Raw genomic sequence first — 18688 nt, forward strand, 5'->3', positions numbered from 1 at the left:
TTTGCATGCAGAAGGTGCCAAGGTCAGTCTCTTGGCAACATCTCCAGGTGGGGATGGGAGTTCAACCTTGCCTGAAATCCTGGAGACCCCCTGCTGCCAGTCAGTGGGGACAACACTGAGCCACACTTGGTATAAGGCAGGATCCTGTGTTCCTGAGGAAGAGTTTTTGTAAGCCGGGCTTTATGTGGATAGAAAATGGCTGGGTGAAAATCAGGTGCCCTCAGCCATAGCTGTCAAGTTTTCCCTTTTCTCGCGAGGAAGCCTATTCAGCAAATAAGGAATTTCCCTCTAAAAAGGGAGCACTTGACAGCTATGGTCCTCACTCGTCACCATTGGGGGCAATTAACTGCTATTAATTTATCACAGAATCATAGGATCATAAGAAGAGCCTGATGGATCAGGTCATCAGACCATCCAGTCCAGTCATCTGTTCCCACAGTGGCCAACCAGATGCTCCAGAGGGAACCCCAAAGGCAGGACCTGAGGGCAAAAGCACTCTGCCCTCCTGTGATTCCCAGCATCATCTGGTATCCTAAGGCAGGGCTTAGGATGCCCAAGACATTTTAGCACCTGAGGCAAACCACAAAATGGCTCTCTCCACTCAACAGGGTAGAATGAAGACCTACATCAGGAGCGGGGTTGGGGATAAATATCTACTTTGGGGACAAGGGAGGAGTAAAGTGATAACAACAGTGGACAATGCATTCCTTGGAAGCAAGATATGCTGCCCCTGTAGACCTTGTGGTCTGAAGAGGCTGCCTCGCTTTGTCTCATGGGTAGGCTGGCCCTGTTCTGAGGTATACTGCCTCTGACTGTGGCAGCAGAACATGGTCATTGTGGATAAGGCCTGTTGATCATAGAGTTGTAGGCTTTCTTGTATCCATGGAGGGAATCCAGAACCATTGTGTTCCCAGGCTGTTCATAGGCCTCCCAGGAGAGTGAGCCTGCCATCTTCCCAGGGAAGCGGAACCTGCAAAGCCACTCTTACTCTCATGAAGTTTCACCTAATGGTCAACCCAAATCTACCCAAGCTCTTAGATCTCATCTTGCCCTCTGGAGCAACAGCAGAAAATAAATACTTGGCTTCTTGTGTGGGAGACCCTGTTGGGTATGTTTCATGTCAAATGCCTTGGCTAGCCTTCCTCAACATGGTGCCCTCCAGATATTTGTGGGGCCCTAACTCCCATTAACCCCAGCAAGTGTGATCAACAGTCAGTATGGTGGAAATTGTAGTTATGTATATCAGCCCCTCCAAGTATCCTTGTTTTCCAGGGACAGTCTTGGGTTTACAGAACTTGTTCCCTTTTCTGATTTGATCCCGGAATGCCCCGCTTTTTCTTAGGGTGTGGAATAATGTGACCCCTGAACCAAGGAGATAAGTAACTATAGAACCCTTAGAAGACATCTGAAGGCAGCCCCGTATGGGGAAGTTTTTTGATGCTCAGTGTTTTTATATATGTTGGAAGCCGCCAAGAGTGACTGAAGGAACCCAGTCAGATGGGCAGGGTATAGCCCATGACACCTTTGGTAAAGGCTGTTCTCCAACTAGAGCGCTCGCAAGCCAGTGTTTCCCAGTTGTCAGTGTTTATACTACATTTTTTTTAAGATTTGCCTTGAGACAGTCTTTAAACCTCTTTTGTTGACCACCAGCATTACACTTTCCATTTTTAAGGTCGGAATAGAGTAGTTACTTTGGAAGACGATCAGGCATCCACACAATGATGACCAGTCCAACGAAGTTGATGTTGAAGAATCATTGCTTCAACACTGGTGATCTTTGCTTCTTCCAGTACACTGATATTAGTTCGCCTGTCTTCCCAAGCGATGTGTTAAATTTTTTGGAGACACCATTGATGGAATCTTTCGAGGAGTTGGAGATGGCGTTTATAAGTAGTCCATGTTTCATAAGCATATAGTAAGGTTGGTAGTACAATAGCTTTGTAAGCAAGCATTTTGGTTTCCCTGTGAATGTCCCAGTCCTCAAACACTCTGCACTTCAATCGGGAGAAAGCTGCACTCGCAGAGCTCAGGCGATGCTGGATTTCGGCATCAATGTTGGCCCTTGTGCAAAGGGTAGGAGAAGTGATCAACTTCTAGGTAGGAGTAGGTTGCATTTGTGATCAAAGAGGCACATGCACAGGTGATGTGACAGGTCGGTCCCAAGAGGCCTGTGTTAGGAAAAAGATGTTCCCATATGCTGAGACAGTCCCCTTTCATTTCCTCCCAAACCTTGGGCAGTCAAAAGCAACAGGCTGTGAAAGGTTGTGCTGGGGTTAGGGCAGGGATCCATCCTTGACTCCACTTCCTCTCCCCCTCTCTCAGAGCAGTCATGATTTATACTTAGCCTTTGGCTCTCTCCAGCTTCAGCCTGGGGTGTGGGGTTGCTTCAGAAATGCTTATTCATGAACTTCCTGCAAAATCATGTCCCAACGCAGCTGAAAATAAGAGAGCTTGCATCAGCAGCAAGAGAAAAAGAGTACAGCACTTCAAGAACCCCAGATTAGAGTCCTATGAGATCCAACCAGGAGATCTATTACCCCAAGTCCCATGTTTTGAAACATACCTTAAGAAGCAGCTGACAGCAGCCATGTTCAGAATTACGCCTGCTAGTTTTTTTAGTTTTTTAAAATGCATACACTGCTTGACTGCAAATAGAGTATCTAAGCAGGTTACAAAAATATTTGTCCTGGAAATGTGGCCACCATGTTCTGAGCTACATAGAATTGCAACCAGGTGTAAAGGGGGTGGGCATGTGTGCACCCCGTCAGTGGAAGCTCCCATAAAACCATCGTCTCCCCTGTTAGACTGGGACTCTAAGCCCTGTTGCAGTTAAAAAGTACCTGCTGGAGGCATGGGTGAAGCAGGATTTTTGTTGAGGGGACAGAACCTCAGATTTGTATTGATTTAGGGGGCACAGCTGCCCCCCTGCCCCCTCGGGCTATGCCCATGGTTTGAGGATGGAAGGTTGGAAAGAACCCCCACCCCACCCATGGGCAGCTGCCCCCCTAGACCCACAAAGCATTGAAAGTACTCAATTATCTGAGGTTCTGCCACCCACCCCCATTTTGGCTGCCCTGTCTAACAGAAATCCCCACCCATGCCCCCACCCCTGGTGCCCTGATCCTATGTAATTATGCAAGAAAGAGGCCCCATGTTTGATACCCATCATTCCAGGGCTGGGAGAGACTCCTGTGTGAATCCCTGGAGACCCAGTGCCCGTTCCTGGACTCGACAGACCATCAGCTTGACTCAGGATAAGCTTGCTTAGACCAGGCAGAAGAGATTTCCCAGGGGGAGGATTATTCATGAATGTATCCTTGAGAAGGAAAGGTGGCGGCGGCGGCGGTGGGGGTAGAGAGGTTCAACAAGGAGGAGAATGAGAGATAAGGGGACAAACACAGGCAGAAAGAGGAGGGGAAGAGACATCAAGGGTTGGGAGACGTGCGCTAAGAGCTGCCCATTCCAATTTGTGCGGAAAAACTGGTGGTCACCTGGCAGGCAATCCCCTCCCCGCCGCCCATTCCCGGTCCCACTAGCTATTACAGTATTATTACGCTGCTTGCTTGTTTGCATCAAGTTTGCGTCTGCGCCCCTTGCTCTCCTTCCCTCCTTCCTCCCCCCGCCACGCCCCGACCATACTGTACTGCCAGGCGCCCGGAGACGGGAAGAAGCGCTTGCAAAGCGCTGGCACTAGCAGCTGCGGAAGCGCCAGCGGCAGAGTTGCTGAGAGCTGCTGAAGAGCTTCTGCTCCCTCGCTGACAAAGCCGCCATCAGTCAGTGCAAGGACAGCTTTCCCTTGGTAGACGCGTGGGGCAGCCAGAGGGGAGCTGTCCAGTAGGCAAAGGAGGAGGAGGAGGAGCAAAGAGAGAGGAGAAACCACCGAATCAAAGGATGCACAAGGACATTTGCGGGCAGCCAGGGCTCAGACGCGCCCTGGCGTAAGGTTCTCTCCGAGGTTGTCAGTGTCAGGGAAAGGGTGTGGCCAAGAATTTGTGTCATCTTGCAGTGCTGCGAATTTTCACTCTTCCGTGAAAGCAAACGCCCAATTCCGATGTTTGGCACAAAATATTACTTCCTCCTTGAGAATATAAGGACACATGGAGGGACCATCTGGATTGGATCCCCAAAGACCCAGCTAGTTCAATATCCTCTTTCTAACACCTGCCTGTCAAAGCCCATAAGCCCATAAGCAGGACACGTCGATAATTGCCTTCCCTCTTATTCCCCCCCCACACACCAACAGAAAGTCACTGCCTCTGAACAATAAGCATATTAGCCATGAAGACTATGAAGACTAGTAGTCACTGATGGGCCTCTCCTCTTCCCCCCAATAATAAAGGGGATTTCCTCTTGAATCCCCTTTCAAAGCCATCTTGGCCAGCTGCAACCACTACCCCACAATTATGCTAAGTGGTTTTACATGCAGAATCCTTTGGGAGATCACGGTTTCTACAGGTTTGGATGAAGCGGCAGAGCTGGGGCTAGATGTTGTGCCGCCCAACTGAGGCAGAGCACCAAATGAAGCTGCCTGCCCACACCCGCAAGCCCAGCTGCACAGTCCTGGTCATGCACTGAGCTGGCTTTAAAGAACCATCTGGTGACAGCTCAGTGGGTAGAGCAGAGGCCATCCACACCACTGCCACCTGAATTCTCTTCCCAGAGGGCCAAAACTCAGAGAACTGAAGCGGGGCCAGAGATGAATATTTGCCACAAAGGTTTTGTGGCTTTGTCCATTCCTATCCTACTTTTCTCTTTTGATGGGTTTGCTGAATTTACATCCACAGCCTGATTTTACCCATACTGGGGGAGCAGAGGATGAAAGTTCAGTGGGGGCTGCTACAGCTGCTGTCACTCCCCACCATTTACTGCTTCACTTGGGCTGACCCTGTTGGTAGGGCCAGCCCTAGGAACAAGTGCATCAAGACCCACTTTCCCTGACCCAGCTCTATCATCCCTTCCCCTGAACCCTCACTTGCATTGATTGTGAATCTCCACTACCCTTTTGCAGGTGGCTGAGTCACTTGGGATGGGTAGCCTTCAGTTCCTTTCCAAATCACCACCCATTCTATCCAGTGCAACCTGAACCTTGCCAGGACTTTAGCTCCTTGCACTTCACCGAGTCCCACCTTCAAAGCAAGCATTAAAACCAATGGGTGGCTTTTCCACTGCACCAATGTTAGGACTGAGGCAGGAGCTTTTGGCTGCAGAGGCCCATTTCATCACCAACACCTCCTGTGCCCACTCCATCCACGCAAAGGAGGTATCAGATAGCCAGCAGAGGTAGCTGCTATTGGAAACATGCAGACGCCAGATCTTTGCTGTACCCTCAAAAAGCAACAACTGTGACTTGGCACAGGAGACAGATTCTTAAACAAAGGGAAGACGTTTATTGTGCCTGGTGGAACATGCGTTTAGGGCCAGCCTGAGTGCACAATCACATCAAGAGACTGTTTTGAATTACTGGTTTTTTTTAAGGTGGGGGTATCACAACTGTACAACATCTAGCAAAGGTGCTACTGAGTGTTGCAATGTCAGATATGCAAGTGCCACAGTTGGCTTGGTTCACATGCTGGCATTGGAAGGAATTGTGGGGTGTGCCTCTCAGATTGTGGATAGGGAATCTGCAGGTAACTTGCTTTTTTCTACCCATGGAATGAGAAGGTGGTTACACTGAACATGCTATGTTAGTCCCTAGCCAATTCAGGACCATAGCTCAGTGGTAGAGCACCAGCAGAAGCTTCCAAGTCCAATTCATATTAAGCATCTATGGTTTAAAAAAAGATCCAGGTGCAAGGTGATGGAAAAGACCCTCCTCTCTGCCCATGATCCCTGTGGAGAGTTGCTGCCAATCAGAGGAGACAATGCTGGGCTAGATGGATGAATAATCTGACCTTTAATAAGGCACCAATAAGCAGGTTTTAAACAAAGCTTGCAATTTTTAACTGCAAAATGCACATTTGGAACAAGTCAAAGCTTTCACTGCCTCAAACCTCAAAGGCAGTTTGTGAACTTCACATTGGAAATGGTTCAAACATTTCCCGTTACTGCAATGAGCTAAACTCCTTTGCAATGCAGATTGCATTGATTTGGTTTATGTAGCTGCTGAATGCTGAATGATCTCCCGTACAATCAATCTCAAGTGATGCTACGCATGTTAAAACACTGATGCAGTTGATCAAGATTACGGTGCCAAGCTTAATGTAATACTGGTACCATGGCACACAGTTTCCCCTTTCTGCATTATGACCAGCTGAACACAGCAAACCTGAGCTTTATTTCCTGCATTCTCTAGCCTTTAAAGTGTCCTTTGCAGGTGGAAGTACAGTCATACCTCGGTTTAAGTATGCTTCGGTTTGAGTACTTTAAGTACTCCGCGGACCCGTCTGGAACGGATTAATCCACTTTCCATTACTTTCAATGGGAAAGTCCGCTTCAGGTTAAGTCCGCTTCAGGTTAAGTACAGATTTCCGAAACCAATTGTGTACTTAAACCGAGGTACCACTGTAGGTGCAGTTGCTCTACAGGAGTGAACAACTGCAACTTGCTTCCATGGAGTGGATGAGCCCCAGAATTCCTGAATCTTCTGCAAATCAGTTCTTTTCTTTTTTTTAACCTTCTGTATATTCTTCAATGTGTATTACAGATCTAATGCCCAAATACAGTATCATGTTTAGGATTTTTAACTCGTTATGCTCCTAACAAAGCAAATGTATGTAACTGTTTTATTCTGGAAAATGTTCCTCAGGATAAGAGGGGTGGTACATTTGGTATACAGCTGATAACAGAACACAACGTGAGAAAAGCGGGTAGAGGGGCTGCTTAAAAGGTAAAGGGGCCCCTGACCATCAGGTCCAGTCGTGTCCGACTCTGGGGTTGCGGCGCTCATCTCGCTCTATAGGCCGAGGGAGCCAGCGTTTGTCCGCAGACAGCTTCTGGGTCATGTGGCCAGCATGACAAAGCTGCTTCTGGCAAACCAGAGCAGCGCACGGAAACACTGTTTACCTTCCCGCCCGAGCAGTCCCTATTTATCTACTTGCACTTTGACGTGCTTTCGAACTGCTAGGTGGGCAGGAGCTGGGACTGAGCAACGGGAGCTTACCCTTTCGCAGGGATTTGAACTGCCGACCTTCTGATCAGCAAGCCCTAGACTCTGTGGTTTAACCCACAGCGCCACCTGGGTCCCTTAAATAGGTACACATGCTGCAATTGATTATATTGGATGGGGGGGGAACTGTGCCTCGAGGACAAAAGGAATGGCAACTTCAAAATGGAAGAGCAGGCAAAGAAAAGAGCGTCTGAAAGCTGAGATTTAACACGTCCTGGAGTACTTTACTCCCCCCCCCCCGGGATGTGAAAGATCACAGGTCTTGCCTCTTGGATAATTTGCTATGAATGTAAGAAGTTGCCCTCAAACATTTAACTCACTGGTGTTTTGTCTTTGGAGATGCAGAGGAGAGGGCAATTCCAACAAACGTACATTGGAAATTTTTGCAACACAACCAAAAAGCGAAAAACAAAAACACACCATACATCACAGTGAATATCAAAACTCAAAATACAAGTGCATAAGCAAAATGCTGACCATAATGAGGTTTGAAAATATATACTCACACACAAACCTTAAGTAAAAAACATGGAGATCTGGGCAGAAGACTATGGCACCAAAGGACCACAAAGCACAGCAGAGTGATTTTTCAACATGATACAACTAACTTAACTGAAGAGTACATTTCCAAAATAAAATTGAATATGTTGGTAGAAACAGCAGTATGGCTTATAACTCACTAGGAGCAAAGTACTGTTTCCCCTTTCCCCTTTAATACTACATGAAAAGACATGTAAAGCTGTCCCAGCAGGCTTCTCTTCGTTCCAGGTAGGTGATGAAGGCAGGGAAGAAGAGGAGGAGGAGGAGGAGGAGGAGGAGGAGGAGGAGGAGGAGGAGGAGGAGGAGGAGGAGGAGGAGGAGGAGGAGGAGGAAACCAAGAACTAGGAACATAAATTTCGAGAACAGAGCCTCCATAGGCCTATCCCAACAGGACTCAGGAAGCAGAAACATGTGGCGGATGGGATGAAATATATTGGAATGAAATAAATCACGCAGGGGAGGGGGAAGAACAGCAGGAATTACAGCACAAGTTTGACCATATTGACTCAAAGGACAACAGATGAATCATTTTCTAGAAGTCTTTATATCTCCATAGTTTGCCCTTCCTTTTCCCCTAGAAACGAGGATGCATTTTTCCTGAGGTGGGTTCTTCTCAGATCAGGTAATCCTGGCATAATAGGTGCCTGACAATGTTAAAGAATCCCCTATCCAAATGGCAAATGCAAAATGTGAAAACTTTGCAAAGACACTTAGGCATGTCTCTGGTTGTGCAGGAGCTGATGTTTAGGCGTATTAGGAATTCACTTGACCAAACAATGGTATATATGTCTACTTCAGAAGCAAGACTCTTTGTGTTTAAATGGGGCTTAGTCCTAAGTAACTGTGTCCAGGATGGCAACCTAGGCTTTGGTTTAGGGCCGTCACTGGGGAAAACAGGGTTATTGTGCCTTTAACATCTCTATATCTACCAGCAGAACAAATCTGATTTCCCATAGTAAGCATGAGGTTGGCTAGAGCAGCTGGAGCAGGGGAGGGGGAGCAGCAGTGTTGACTGCACTCTCAAACTTTTGAGTTATGCCTGCTGCCAGGGCCGGTGCTAGGGTTTTTTGTGCCCTAGGCGAGATCACCATCTGGCAGCCCCCCCCCCCCATTTCCCAGAGTTGTTGACCTTTTTTAGAAAAAAGGAAAAGTGGAATAAAAAATAATAAAATGAAAAATAAACATAAAATAAAAAATAAAAAGAGAGTTCCTTGGTTGTTGGTGAGGGGAAGGGGTAAAAAGCAGTTTCTTTACCTTGTCAGCTAGCGGCCTTCCCTGTTTCTGGCACGGCCTTCCCCTGCTTCATCTGGAGCCTGATCTCGGCGCGCTAGCTGCTGGAGGGGTAGGCCCGGCTCGAGCGAGCGAGGGAGCGGAGAGGGTGCCTCCAGGGCCGTCCCTAGGCCCGGGTTGGGTGGTGCAAGGCGCCAGGGCGCCTGGCCATCAGGGGCGCGGAAAGGGCGCTGAACTCAGCGGCTTCAGGCAGCTCTCCGGAGGCATGCGGGTAGCGCTAGCCTGGGGCTGCCTCCACTGTGCCTCTCAGCTGTTGAGCGGCTTCAGGCCGTTCTCCAGAGGCACGCAGGGAGTGCGAGCCTGGGGCTACCTCGCCCGCCTTTCAGGGGGGCGGGGGTGCAGGCTGGCCAGCGCCCCCTCCATTTTGGCACCCTAGGCAGCTGCCTAGTTCACCTTAATGGACGCGCCGGTCCTGCCTGCTGCCCACGACAACCATGTTTGGCCTGCCATCTCCACCTGCCGCAGGGCAGCCATTTTGTGACTCTCTCTAAATCTGAAATATGCCCCTTGCTGAAAACATCCCTTTTAGACAAATGCTTAGAAATGCTTAGACCTAGATGCTTAGAAAGTTGAAGTCATTTTAATCTGTTTCAGTATTTTTAACTTTTGTGTGGTTTTTAAAGTAGGGCTATTCATTTTTTCTAGATTTTACTGTTTTATCTTTTGCAAGCCGCTTTGAGGCTTTTCTTTTAACAATCAAGGAGTGTATAAATTTTGTAAAATGAATAAATAAATTGGTGTCTGCTCCACTCTGGGCTAAGGTGTCCTGCTATTTGGGGGGGGGCAGAAGAGCCCAGGTGTGCCATTGACTAAGTCGCTTCGATCCTTGTGAGGGGAGAGGCAGGGGAGGCAGGATGTGTTTTCAGAAGGACGATGCAGCAGGTGCCAAGGAAAGGAGGCTTCTTCCTCTGGCCTTCACCAGGAGTTGAGGGCTGATGCCCAATCACCACATTTAACTGATTAGGATCAAATGTTTGCCGAATGCACCCAACTCTGCAGGAGAACAGAGACTGATGGGAAAAAAATACCCTGCAGCCTGCTTTGGCTCTTCCTCTCTGCCGCCCATTGTAGTAACAATCTCCTGGGTTGCCCTCAAGGGCTTCAAAGAAGAAGGTGGAGGTTGCTCTCACCTACACAGCACCCAAGATCAGTTGGCTACCTGGGGAGCACCTAGAATGGACACCATTCCCATCTTATCATGCCTCCTCCTGCTCCAACACCTCAGTTTCCTGCCCAGCTCTTTCCCCTGGATCACCAGCTCTGCACACACTTGTCTTGTTATTTGCACTAAAAATAATGGAGTCAATTCCCCCCCTATAAATGACACCTCATATTCCCTACTCCACTCCCATCTTGGCTTCTATATGACAATTTATAGTGCACCAAACAAGACTGGGACTTCATTGCAGCTTCTTCCTGCCTTTGGAGGACCCAGAGTCACCAAGGGGCTACATGAGCCTTTCTGGTCTGTGCTTGCATATACGTTGGGGGTAGAAAGAGCCCCTGAGACAAAGTGTACAGTTGTGCAAGAGCTGTGCTGTTAGGCACTTGAAAATCTCAGTCCGACACCCGTTTCTGTTTGGTGCAGTTAAGATATACTGCTTCTCCTCCTCAAGAGATGGTGAGGTGCCGGCCGGTTGGGAAGATCTTCCTCGTGGTCACTTTCACAATTGCGCTGGAACAAAGGAGAAAATAGGTGATGTTTCAGACAGGGCTCAGCATCTGCAGACATTTCCTCGCCCCTCTTTTTATACAAAGAAGAAGAAGAAGAAGAAGAAGAAGAAGAAGAAGAAGAAGAAGAAGAAGAAGAAGAAGAAGAAGAAGAAGAAGAAGAAGAAGAAGAAGAAGAAGAAGAAGAAGAAGAAGAAGAAGAAGAAGAAGAAGAAGAAGAATTTTTCTATACCACCATCTGAGGAACACAGGGCAGTTTACAATATAAAAAGACCTAACATAGTAATAAGGGACGCGGGTGGCGCTGTGGTCTAAACCACTGAGCCTCTTGGGCTTGCCGATCAGAAGGTCGGCGGTTCGAATCCCCATGACGGGGTGAGCTCCCATTGTTCGGTCCCAGCTCCTGCCAACCTAGCAGTTCGAAAGCACACAGTGCAAGTAGATAAATAGGTACTGTTCTGGTGGGAAGGTAAACGGCATTTCCGTGTGCTGCTCTGGCTTCATCAGAAGCACCTTAGTCATGCTGGCCACATGACCCGGAAAACTGTCTGCGGAAGCCGGCAAACACTGGTTCCCTCGGCCTGTAAAGTGAGATGAGCACCATAACCCCAAAGTCATTTGCAACTGGACTTAAATGTCAGGGGTCCCTTTACCTTTACCTAACATACCGTAGTAATAAACAATAACCATAACCCTGCCCACCAAAGAGGAACCAACACTCATGGAGAGGAACACCAGGCCATTCTGGGGGTGCTGGCATGGGGGTGCCTGCTAAGTGCCACATCGGCTGGCTGGGCTCCCCCCAGGGCAGGTGGCACAGCACACGTTTTTTGTTTGTTTGTTTTGGCTACGGGGCTGGGTAGGCATGGGGACACGGAAACCTTGTGCCCTTCAATCCCAGCATTGTGCAAGGCTAGGATCGAGGGGTGCATGGCTGCCACATCCCCCCCCTGCAGCCTTGCAAGGCTAGGATCTGGGGAGAGTGGCATGAGGAGGGTGCAACAGCCGTGCCTGCCAGGGCTGGTGTTGCTCCAGCTCCAGCAGGGGCTGGACAGGCACAGTGGGGTCCGTTTGTCCTAGGCCCCTCATGCCGCCCCTGGCATGGGTGCATGTGCACGGTGCAGCCACCCACCCTGGGCAACATGGAGACACACTCCACTGCTGGGTGGGTAGACTTCCGGCTTGCATGATCAACTTTGTTTTTCATTACAAAACCCAAGGTCCACCAAACAGAGAAGGTACAAAATAGTCACTCAAGGTGATGAGCATTGAATTGCAGGTCCCAGTGCCTTTGCACACACGCTCAGCTTAGGAATCTCTCTCTCTCTCTCTCTCTCTCTCTCTCTCTCTCTCTCTCTCTCTCTCTCTCTCTCTCTCTCTGACACACACACACACACACACACACACACACACACACACACACACCCTACATCGGCTCCTTTCATCCCCGGTTGTCTTGATTCCCAGCAGCCTAATCTAGAAGGGAAAAAGCCGCCTTGTTACTATGGTTAAGCTACTGAGAGCTGAGAACTTTTGCTGCTCTACTGCAAATCACTCCGTCATCTTCCAGCAGATCCCCACCTGTCTTCTGTCTGCCCTTGCACTGAACAACCCAAGCAGCAAAGACGTTCCAAAGCGGGGAGATGGAGGAGTGGGTGAGAGGTAACTCTTAAATGGCTCAGGAGTGGAATACCGCAAGGACTGCCTCTCCTCAGTCACCTGCATGGGGGTGCCTGCTTCGTGCCCCCTCAAAAATACACACACAGGGACACAGCCCCTCTGGCACCCCCCACACTATGCCCCTGGACCCTCCACCTGGAGAATCTAGAGCTCTGCTCAGAGCTCTTTAACTTTGCCTTGCATAGCTAACCATGATGTTCAGCATGTGCAGCAGCAGTGCCGAGGTAGTATTTCTGTATTTCTCAGCATTCACGAGAGAGCATGCCAGTATCAACCTCTTGTTCCTCAGCAGCCCTGTTTTGGCTCTATTTCGAATGGCACTCACCACCTGATGTCATTTTTAGGGGGAGCGATGGCTCTATGCAGCCTCCAGGCACAGGGACATTAGACCCCTGGATGACAAATGCTAAGAAGCAGCAATGGGAGAAGGGCTATTGCATTGCACAGGCATCTTAGGGGTTGGTTGGTTGGCCAGCCAGCTGCTAAAGGAAGCAAAATGCTGAGCTAGGTGATCCTTTGCCTGATTGAGCAGGGCTCTCCAGCAACATTTGGAAGGCATCGCATTGGCTGCCCCTCCTCTGTCACAAACAACCAGGCACGTCAACTTTCCACTCCCTTTGCCCCCATGTACTTACCAAGCTTTCATCTTGCATTAGGCGAACTTTTCTCACCAAGGTGCGAGATAAATGGTTGCACAGTGCAACAATACTGTAAGTAAGCTGGGGGAATAACAAGGATATTGTGGTTATACTCTTGAAAGGCAGAAGATGACCCTGCAGAGCCACTTATGGGATGTCCCCCAACCCCCAGTCCATTTTATGGGCACGACCAAAGGGCACCTTCAAGAACTGCCCTGTCATCAGCCTCCAATACACAGGTGAGGTTTGGAAGCAGCACCAGGGAGATCTTAAAAAGCTGTATGGGGGATTTAGTGAGCTAACAAAACCAGGAAAATGTGATACGTTAAAATGCAGCAATACGGAAAAGATTCAGCTGAACCCTATTGCCTCTGGTTGACCCAGTTCACTGTGAGCTCACCTGGGTAAGAAGGAGGCAGGTGAGCTCACCTGGGTCAGAAGGAGGCAGATCTCATCCAAGACAAATGATTATCAGAGACTACATGGGGCTACCCTTGAAGACAGTCTAAACTGGGACAAGCAGCTGTGTTCCTCAGCAATAACAGAGGGGTGGGAAGCCACCCACCCCCTGCTCCTGAGAGCTGCTTACCTCTGTAGGGAAGGTGATCAGAGGCCAAATGCCAGTAGTGGGAAGGATCAAAGCATACACACACTCTTATCTATCCTGTTCTGGGCTGGGTCATACTTCCCCCCAAAGGAGCAGGTACACAGTGTAGAGGTGTTCCTGAATCCATTTTGGTCATTATAGGCTCAGCTTTGATATCAAGGAGTGCTTATTTCCTGCTTTGGCTGATTTGCCAGCTATGGCCATTCCTGGTTTGATGTAGCCTCCCATCTTGATTACTTAGGGACTACCCTTGGAGCCAGTTTGAAAACTTCAGTTCATGAAGAACAGGCCTGGTGAGAGCTGTAGTCCAACAAGATCTGGAGGGCACCATGTTCAGAAAGGGTGGCCTAGGCACCTCTCCTAATGGCACTTTGCTCTATAGTGTGGTTTTATGTTGAGCTGCAAATTGTTTTACTGCAAGCCATAGCTGCCAAGTTTTCCCTTTTCTCGCGAGGAAGCCTATTCAGCATAATGGAAAATCCCTGAAAAAAAGGGATAACTTGGCAGCTATGCTGCAAGCTGCTTGGAGAACTTTATCGATGGCTAGTCATATAAATTTAAAATAATAATAATCAATAGTGGTCGCACTAGTTGATGATCTTCGGCGGGCTAGGGACAAAGGTGAGAGCTGTTTCCTAGTTCTGCTGGATCTCTCAGCGGCTTTTGACACCATCAACCATAACATCCTTCTGGACCGTCTAGAGGGTTTGGGAGCTGGGGGCACTGTCATACAGTGGTTCCGCTCCTTCCTCCTGGGCTGCGTTCAGAAAGTGGTGGTGGGGGATGAGTGTTCGGACCCCTGGGCTCTCACTTGTGGGGTGCCTCAGGGCTCTGTCCTCTCCCCCATGCTCTTTAACATCTACATGCAGCCGCTGGGAGAGATCATCAGGGGGTTTGGGCTGGGTGTTCATCAGTATGCGGATGATACCCAGCTCTACCTCTCTTTCAAATCAGAACCAGTGAAGGCGGTGAAGGTCCTGTGTGAGTGCCTGGAGGCGGTTGGAGGATGGATGGTGGCTAACAGATTGAGGTTGAATCCTGACAAGACAGAAGTACTGTTTGTGGGGGGCAGGAGGCGGGAAGGTGTGGAGGACTCCCTGGTCCTGAATGGGGTAACTGTGCCCCTGAAGGACCAGGTGTGCAGCCTGGGAGTCATTCTGGACTCACAGCTGTCCATGGAGGCACAGGTCAATTCTGTGTCCAGGGCAGCTGTCTATCAGCTCCATCTGGTACGCAGGCTGAGACCCTACCTGCCTGCAGACTGTCTCGCCAGAGTTGTGCATGCTCTAGTTATCTCCCGCTTGGACTACTGCAATGCGCTCTACATGGGGCTACCTTTGAAGGTGACCTGGAAACTACAACTAATCCAGAATGCAGCAGCTAGACTGGTGACTGGGAGCGGCCGCCGAGACCACATAACACCGGTCTTGAAAGATCTACATTGGCTCCCAGTATGTTTCCGAGCACAGTTCAAAGTGTTGGTACTGACCTTTAAAGCCCTAAATGGCCTTGGTCCAGTATACCTGAAGGAGCGTCTCCACCCCCATCGTTCTGCCCGGACACTGAGGTCCAGTACCGAGGGCCTTCTGGCGGTTCCCTCGTTGCGAGAAGCCAAGTTGCAGGGAACCAGGCAGAGGGCCTTCTCGGTGGTGGCGCCTGCCCTGTGGAACGCCCTCCCATCAGATGTCAAAGAGAAAAACAGCTACCAGATTTTTAGAAGACATCTGAAGGCAGCCCTGTTTAGGGAGGCTTTTAATGTTTAATTGTTTTATTACATTTTTCTGTTGTAAGCCGCCCAAAGTGGCTGGGTGAAATCCAGCCAGATGGGCAGGGTATAAATAATAAATTATTATTATTATTACTATTATTATTATTATTAACAAGACCAGCCTGCACTTACTAGCTATGGTAGCTTCTAGAGGGAGAGAAGCTAGTTCTGGAGATAGCTCTGAAAGGTACAGTATATGTAAAAATAATGTTGTTTCTTTAAAAGGGCTATAAGGAAGCTGTGTCTCTCCAGAAGTTGCTGGAGTAAACAACCACCAGGTCCATTGTCATTTGGAAGACCAAAGGCGGCCCATCCCTGCCTTAAAACAAAACAAAACAAAACAAAACAAAACAGAAGTCTTGCTTCTTTGTAGAGAGCACAACACATGCATCAGCCTGGACCACACTCCAAGTACAGTACCTTCCACCGCCTCCGGGCATATTGCTTTTTGAAGTTTTCCAAGTTAATGACCGACTCCCGCCTCACCAAGGCCTGGCATTTGTCCTTTGGCTGGAAAAGACAAGAGAGAACAAGGTTACCTATGTGGGTTGTGCGCTTTAAGTACAGGGCGCGGAGGGGGGCAATTGTGGTGCCATCTAGATGTTGCTGGACTTCAATTCCCATCAGTCCCAGGCAGCACAGCCAAGTATCAGGGAGCTGTAACTCAGCAGCATCAGGCAGGCCAAAGGCTCTCCATCCGAGCATCAAGCCTTTGACATTATCATCCTCTCTGTCTGAAGTTTGACGGCGATGAGACTGGCACAACCCAAGTGTAACAGCAATAAAATTGCAGCAAATAATTTGCATTTTAGGACTTAGCTGGCTCCAATGGGGCACCCAGTTATGCAGAATTCAGACAGGCCTCAGGGTACCTACCTTATCTCGCACGAGTGAGAGCATCCAAGCATATTCAAAGCCTACCCACGTCAGTTTGGAAGCTGCTTTCTTCAAACCTTGGAAAAAGCTGGACTTGCTGGACTTCCCCTGGCTTGAACCCAAACCAGTACTTAGCACACACTCTCCATCAAGTGAGAGCCTCATCTTGCTGAGACCATCACTAGAAACAAATTACGGTAATAGCAATGGGCAAACATTATTCACTCAACCAATCCTAGGGTGCAGGGTTTGAGACTATCAAGAAAAGGTGAGTGAAGGCGACATGATAGAAGGGCATAACATTATGCATGGGGTGGTGAAAGTAGTTAGAGAGTTCCATGCCTCCCACCCCGGCCCCGCCCCGCCAATAATACTAGAATTCGTGGGCTTTCAACTACAGCTGAATAATAATAATAATAAGTATTTCTTCACACAGTACTGTACATAGTTAAACAATTATGGAACTCCCTCCCACAGGAGGCAGTGGTGGCCCCCAATTTGGATGGCTTTAAAGGAGGATTACGCCAATTAATGAAGAATAAAACTAGCCACGAGGGCTAAACTCTGCCTCCACAATCAGAGACAGTCATGCTTCTGAATACCAGTTGCTGGAAACCACAGGAGGGGAGAATGACTCTTGTGCTCAAATCCTGCTTGCGGGCATCTGGGTAGCTGTCCTGAGAAGGGCCGGACGGGCCACTGGTCTCATCCAGCAAGCTCTTATTATGTTCTTTTGTGTAGCATACAGACAGAGGGTGCTGCAAGTAACCACACTGTATTAAATAAATATTTATTGTCTCTATAAGTGTGAAATTAGTTACATATTTGAGATCAATGCTGCCCAGGCAATGCTCTTCTCTTTCAAAGGCAGGAACAAAAATGTGCATAATTCAATTATAACTCACTCCCCCACTCCCCCACTTTCTCCTTCTAATAATCTGAGTCAAAACAGCAACAAAAAGAAAGTCTCAGATTCCACCATAGGAGTCTTCGGTCATCTGGCTCCTTCACTGGACCATGTTTTTTGCTTGGGGTGGGGTGGAATGTCAAGTCTCTTGACAATGCCTTACGCATCACCCCAGTCAATATGCTGAGTGTAGAGTTGATTTTAGAGCTCTCCATTCACTCCGTGACACATTCACGATTCTGCTTTTCAACTGAAATGCCGGCTACTGTTTGAAGTAGACTGCGGTCAGGATTGCAGAGGGTGCTGTGGGCAAGAAACAGCTTGTACATCTGAATCCATCGCTATTAAAAGCACCAGTCGTACTGAGTTTCAAATCGATGCATTCTTATTGCTGACTCTTTCACAGGACAGCAATAGAGGCTGTTAAGGATGCTTAACTATCTACAATCAGGTATTTAGGAGGTATTGCATGGTAACAGTAAGCTGCTTCCATCTTCCAAAGTACAATGACAGCAAAGGCTTTCACTTTTAAATGCAAAGTATGCTCCAAAAAGAGAACAGGGAATTTCAAGTCATTCCTAACTGGCAAAATTCACAGCCTACCTGTTAAAAAGGGTAAAACAATGGCAAGAGTTCATATGCCCTGTGTCGTGGCACATATATTTTCAGAGTTCAAAAAGCCAACTGCGACAGTGACTGTCAATTATGTTTTTCAGAAATAAAGTGAACAAGTGGGGCTTCATCATTAGTGTGCAGGAATCTTGAGGTGGCATGAATAAATAAATCTGAAACTCCATTTTGGACAGAGTTACTGACTTGATTTTGCAACACCTGGGTTCAAGGCAGCTAGGAATTCTTCACAGCAGGATCTATTTAGCAGCTCCCTAAGAGAGTCATTTATATCTTTGTTAAAGACGGAGCCAAAATTTCCAGTGATGTAGGCGTCACTTCCATCTTCCAGCTGAGAGCTGCCTATAAATTCCTGAATCCATTTGAGTTCTTCGGACAATTCCTTACTCAAGGACTCGTAATGTGACTGCCGGTCCATGTACTTGCTAGCAACCCCATTGAGGCTGCTCCCCACAAGTCTGATGTCCTCCTGCAGGTGCTTCTTCAGAGATTCAATCTTGCGATACTCGTACTTCAGCTGGGAAAGTTCATGTCTCACATTTTCATGTTCTTCTTTGTACCAAGCTTCTTTCTCGTTGTAGATGGAAACGAGGGCATCGATGTCTTCCTGCAAAGCATCATGGGACACAGCCAGAGCACTGAAGTTCTGCTCCATCCTGGAGATGTCTTCCACCACATAGGCAAAGCGCTCAAAGTTGATGTACGTGTTGTTGGGTGGCATGCTGGAGTGGCACTTGATGGTGTATTCCTTCAGGCGCTTGGTCTTCAGTTGCTGGTTCTCAGCCCTTTTGCTTTCTGGGACCTTTGTTTCTTCCTTGGGCTGGTGAGTCTTCAGACAGAAGTAGTAGGGCATGGTTATTATTACTGATCTGCAGAATCATGCAAACTGCTTCTATAGACACCACAGCATCAACCACAACACAGCAGGCAAAAGGAAGGCAAACACACAACACATATCCATGGTGCTGGGTGAAAA

At 48.4% G+C, this 18688-nt stretch overlaps 1 protein-coding gene across 9 annotated transcripts in view; it reads right to left on the bottom strand.

The window, feature by feature from the left end:
- Positions 1–4261: 4261 nt before the first annotated feature.
- Positions 4262–18688, bottom strand: part of DAPK2 (death associated protein kinase 2) — a 63528-nt gene continuing 49101 nt past the window's right edge. For 7 of the 9 annotated variants that reach the window (XM_035130930.2, XM_060282979.1, XM_060282977.1 and 4 more), the window contains one exon: positions 13014–18541. In XM_035130930.2, the coding sequence (XP_034986821.2) occupies positions 17891–18541 (651 nt within the window). In that variant the 3' untranslated portion in view covers positions 13014–17890. The other 2 variants (XM_060282982.1, XR_009558577.1) reach the window with 2 other exon arrangements.

The sequence above is a fragment of the Zootoca vivipara genome, chromosome 14 (assembly GCF_963506605.1).
Source record: "Zootoca vivipara chromosome 14, rZooViv1.1, whole genome shotgun sequence".
Taxonomy (NCBI): Eukaryota; Metazoa; Chordata; class Lepidosauria; order Squamata; family Lacertidae; genus Zootoca; species Zootoca vivipara.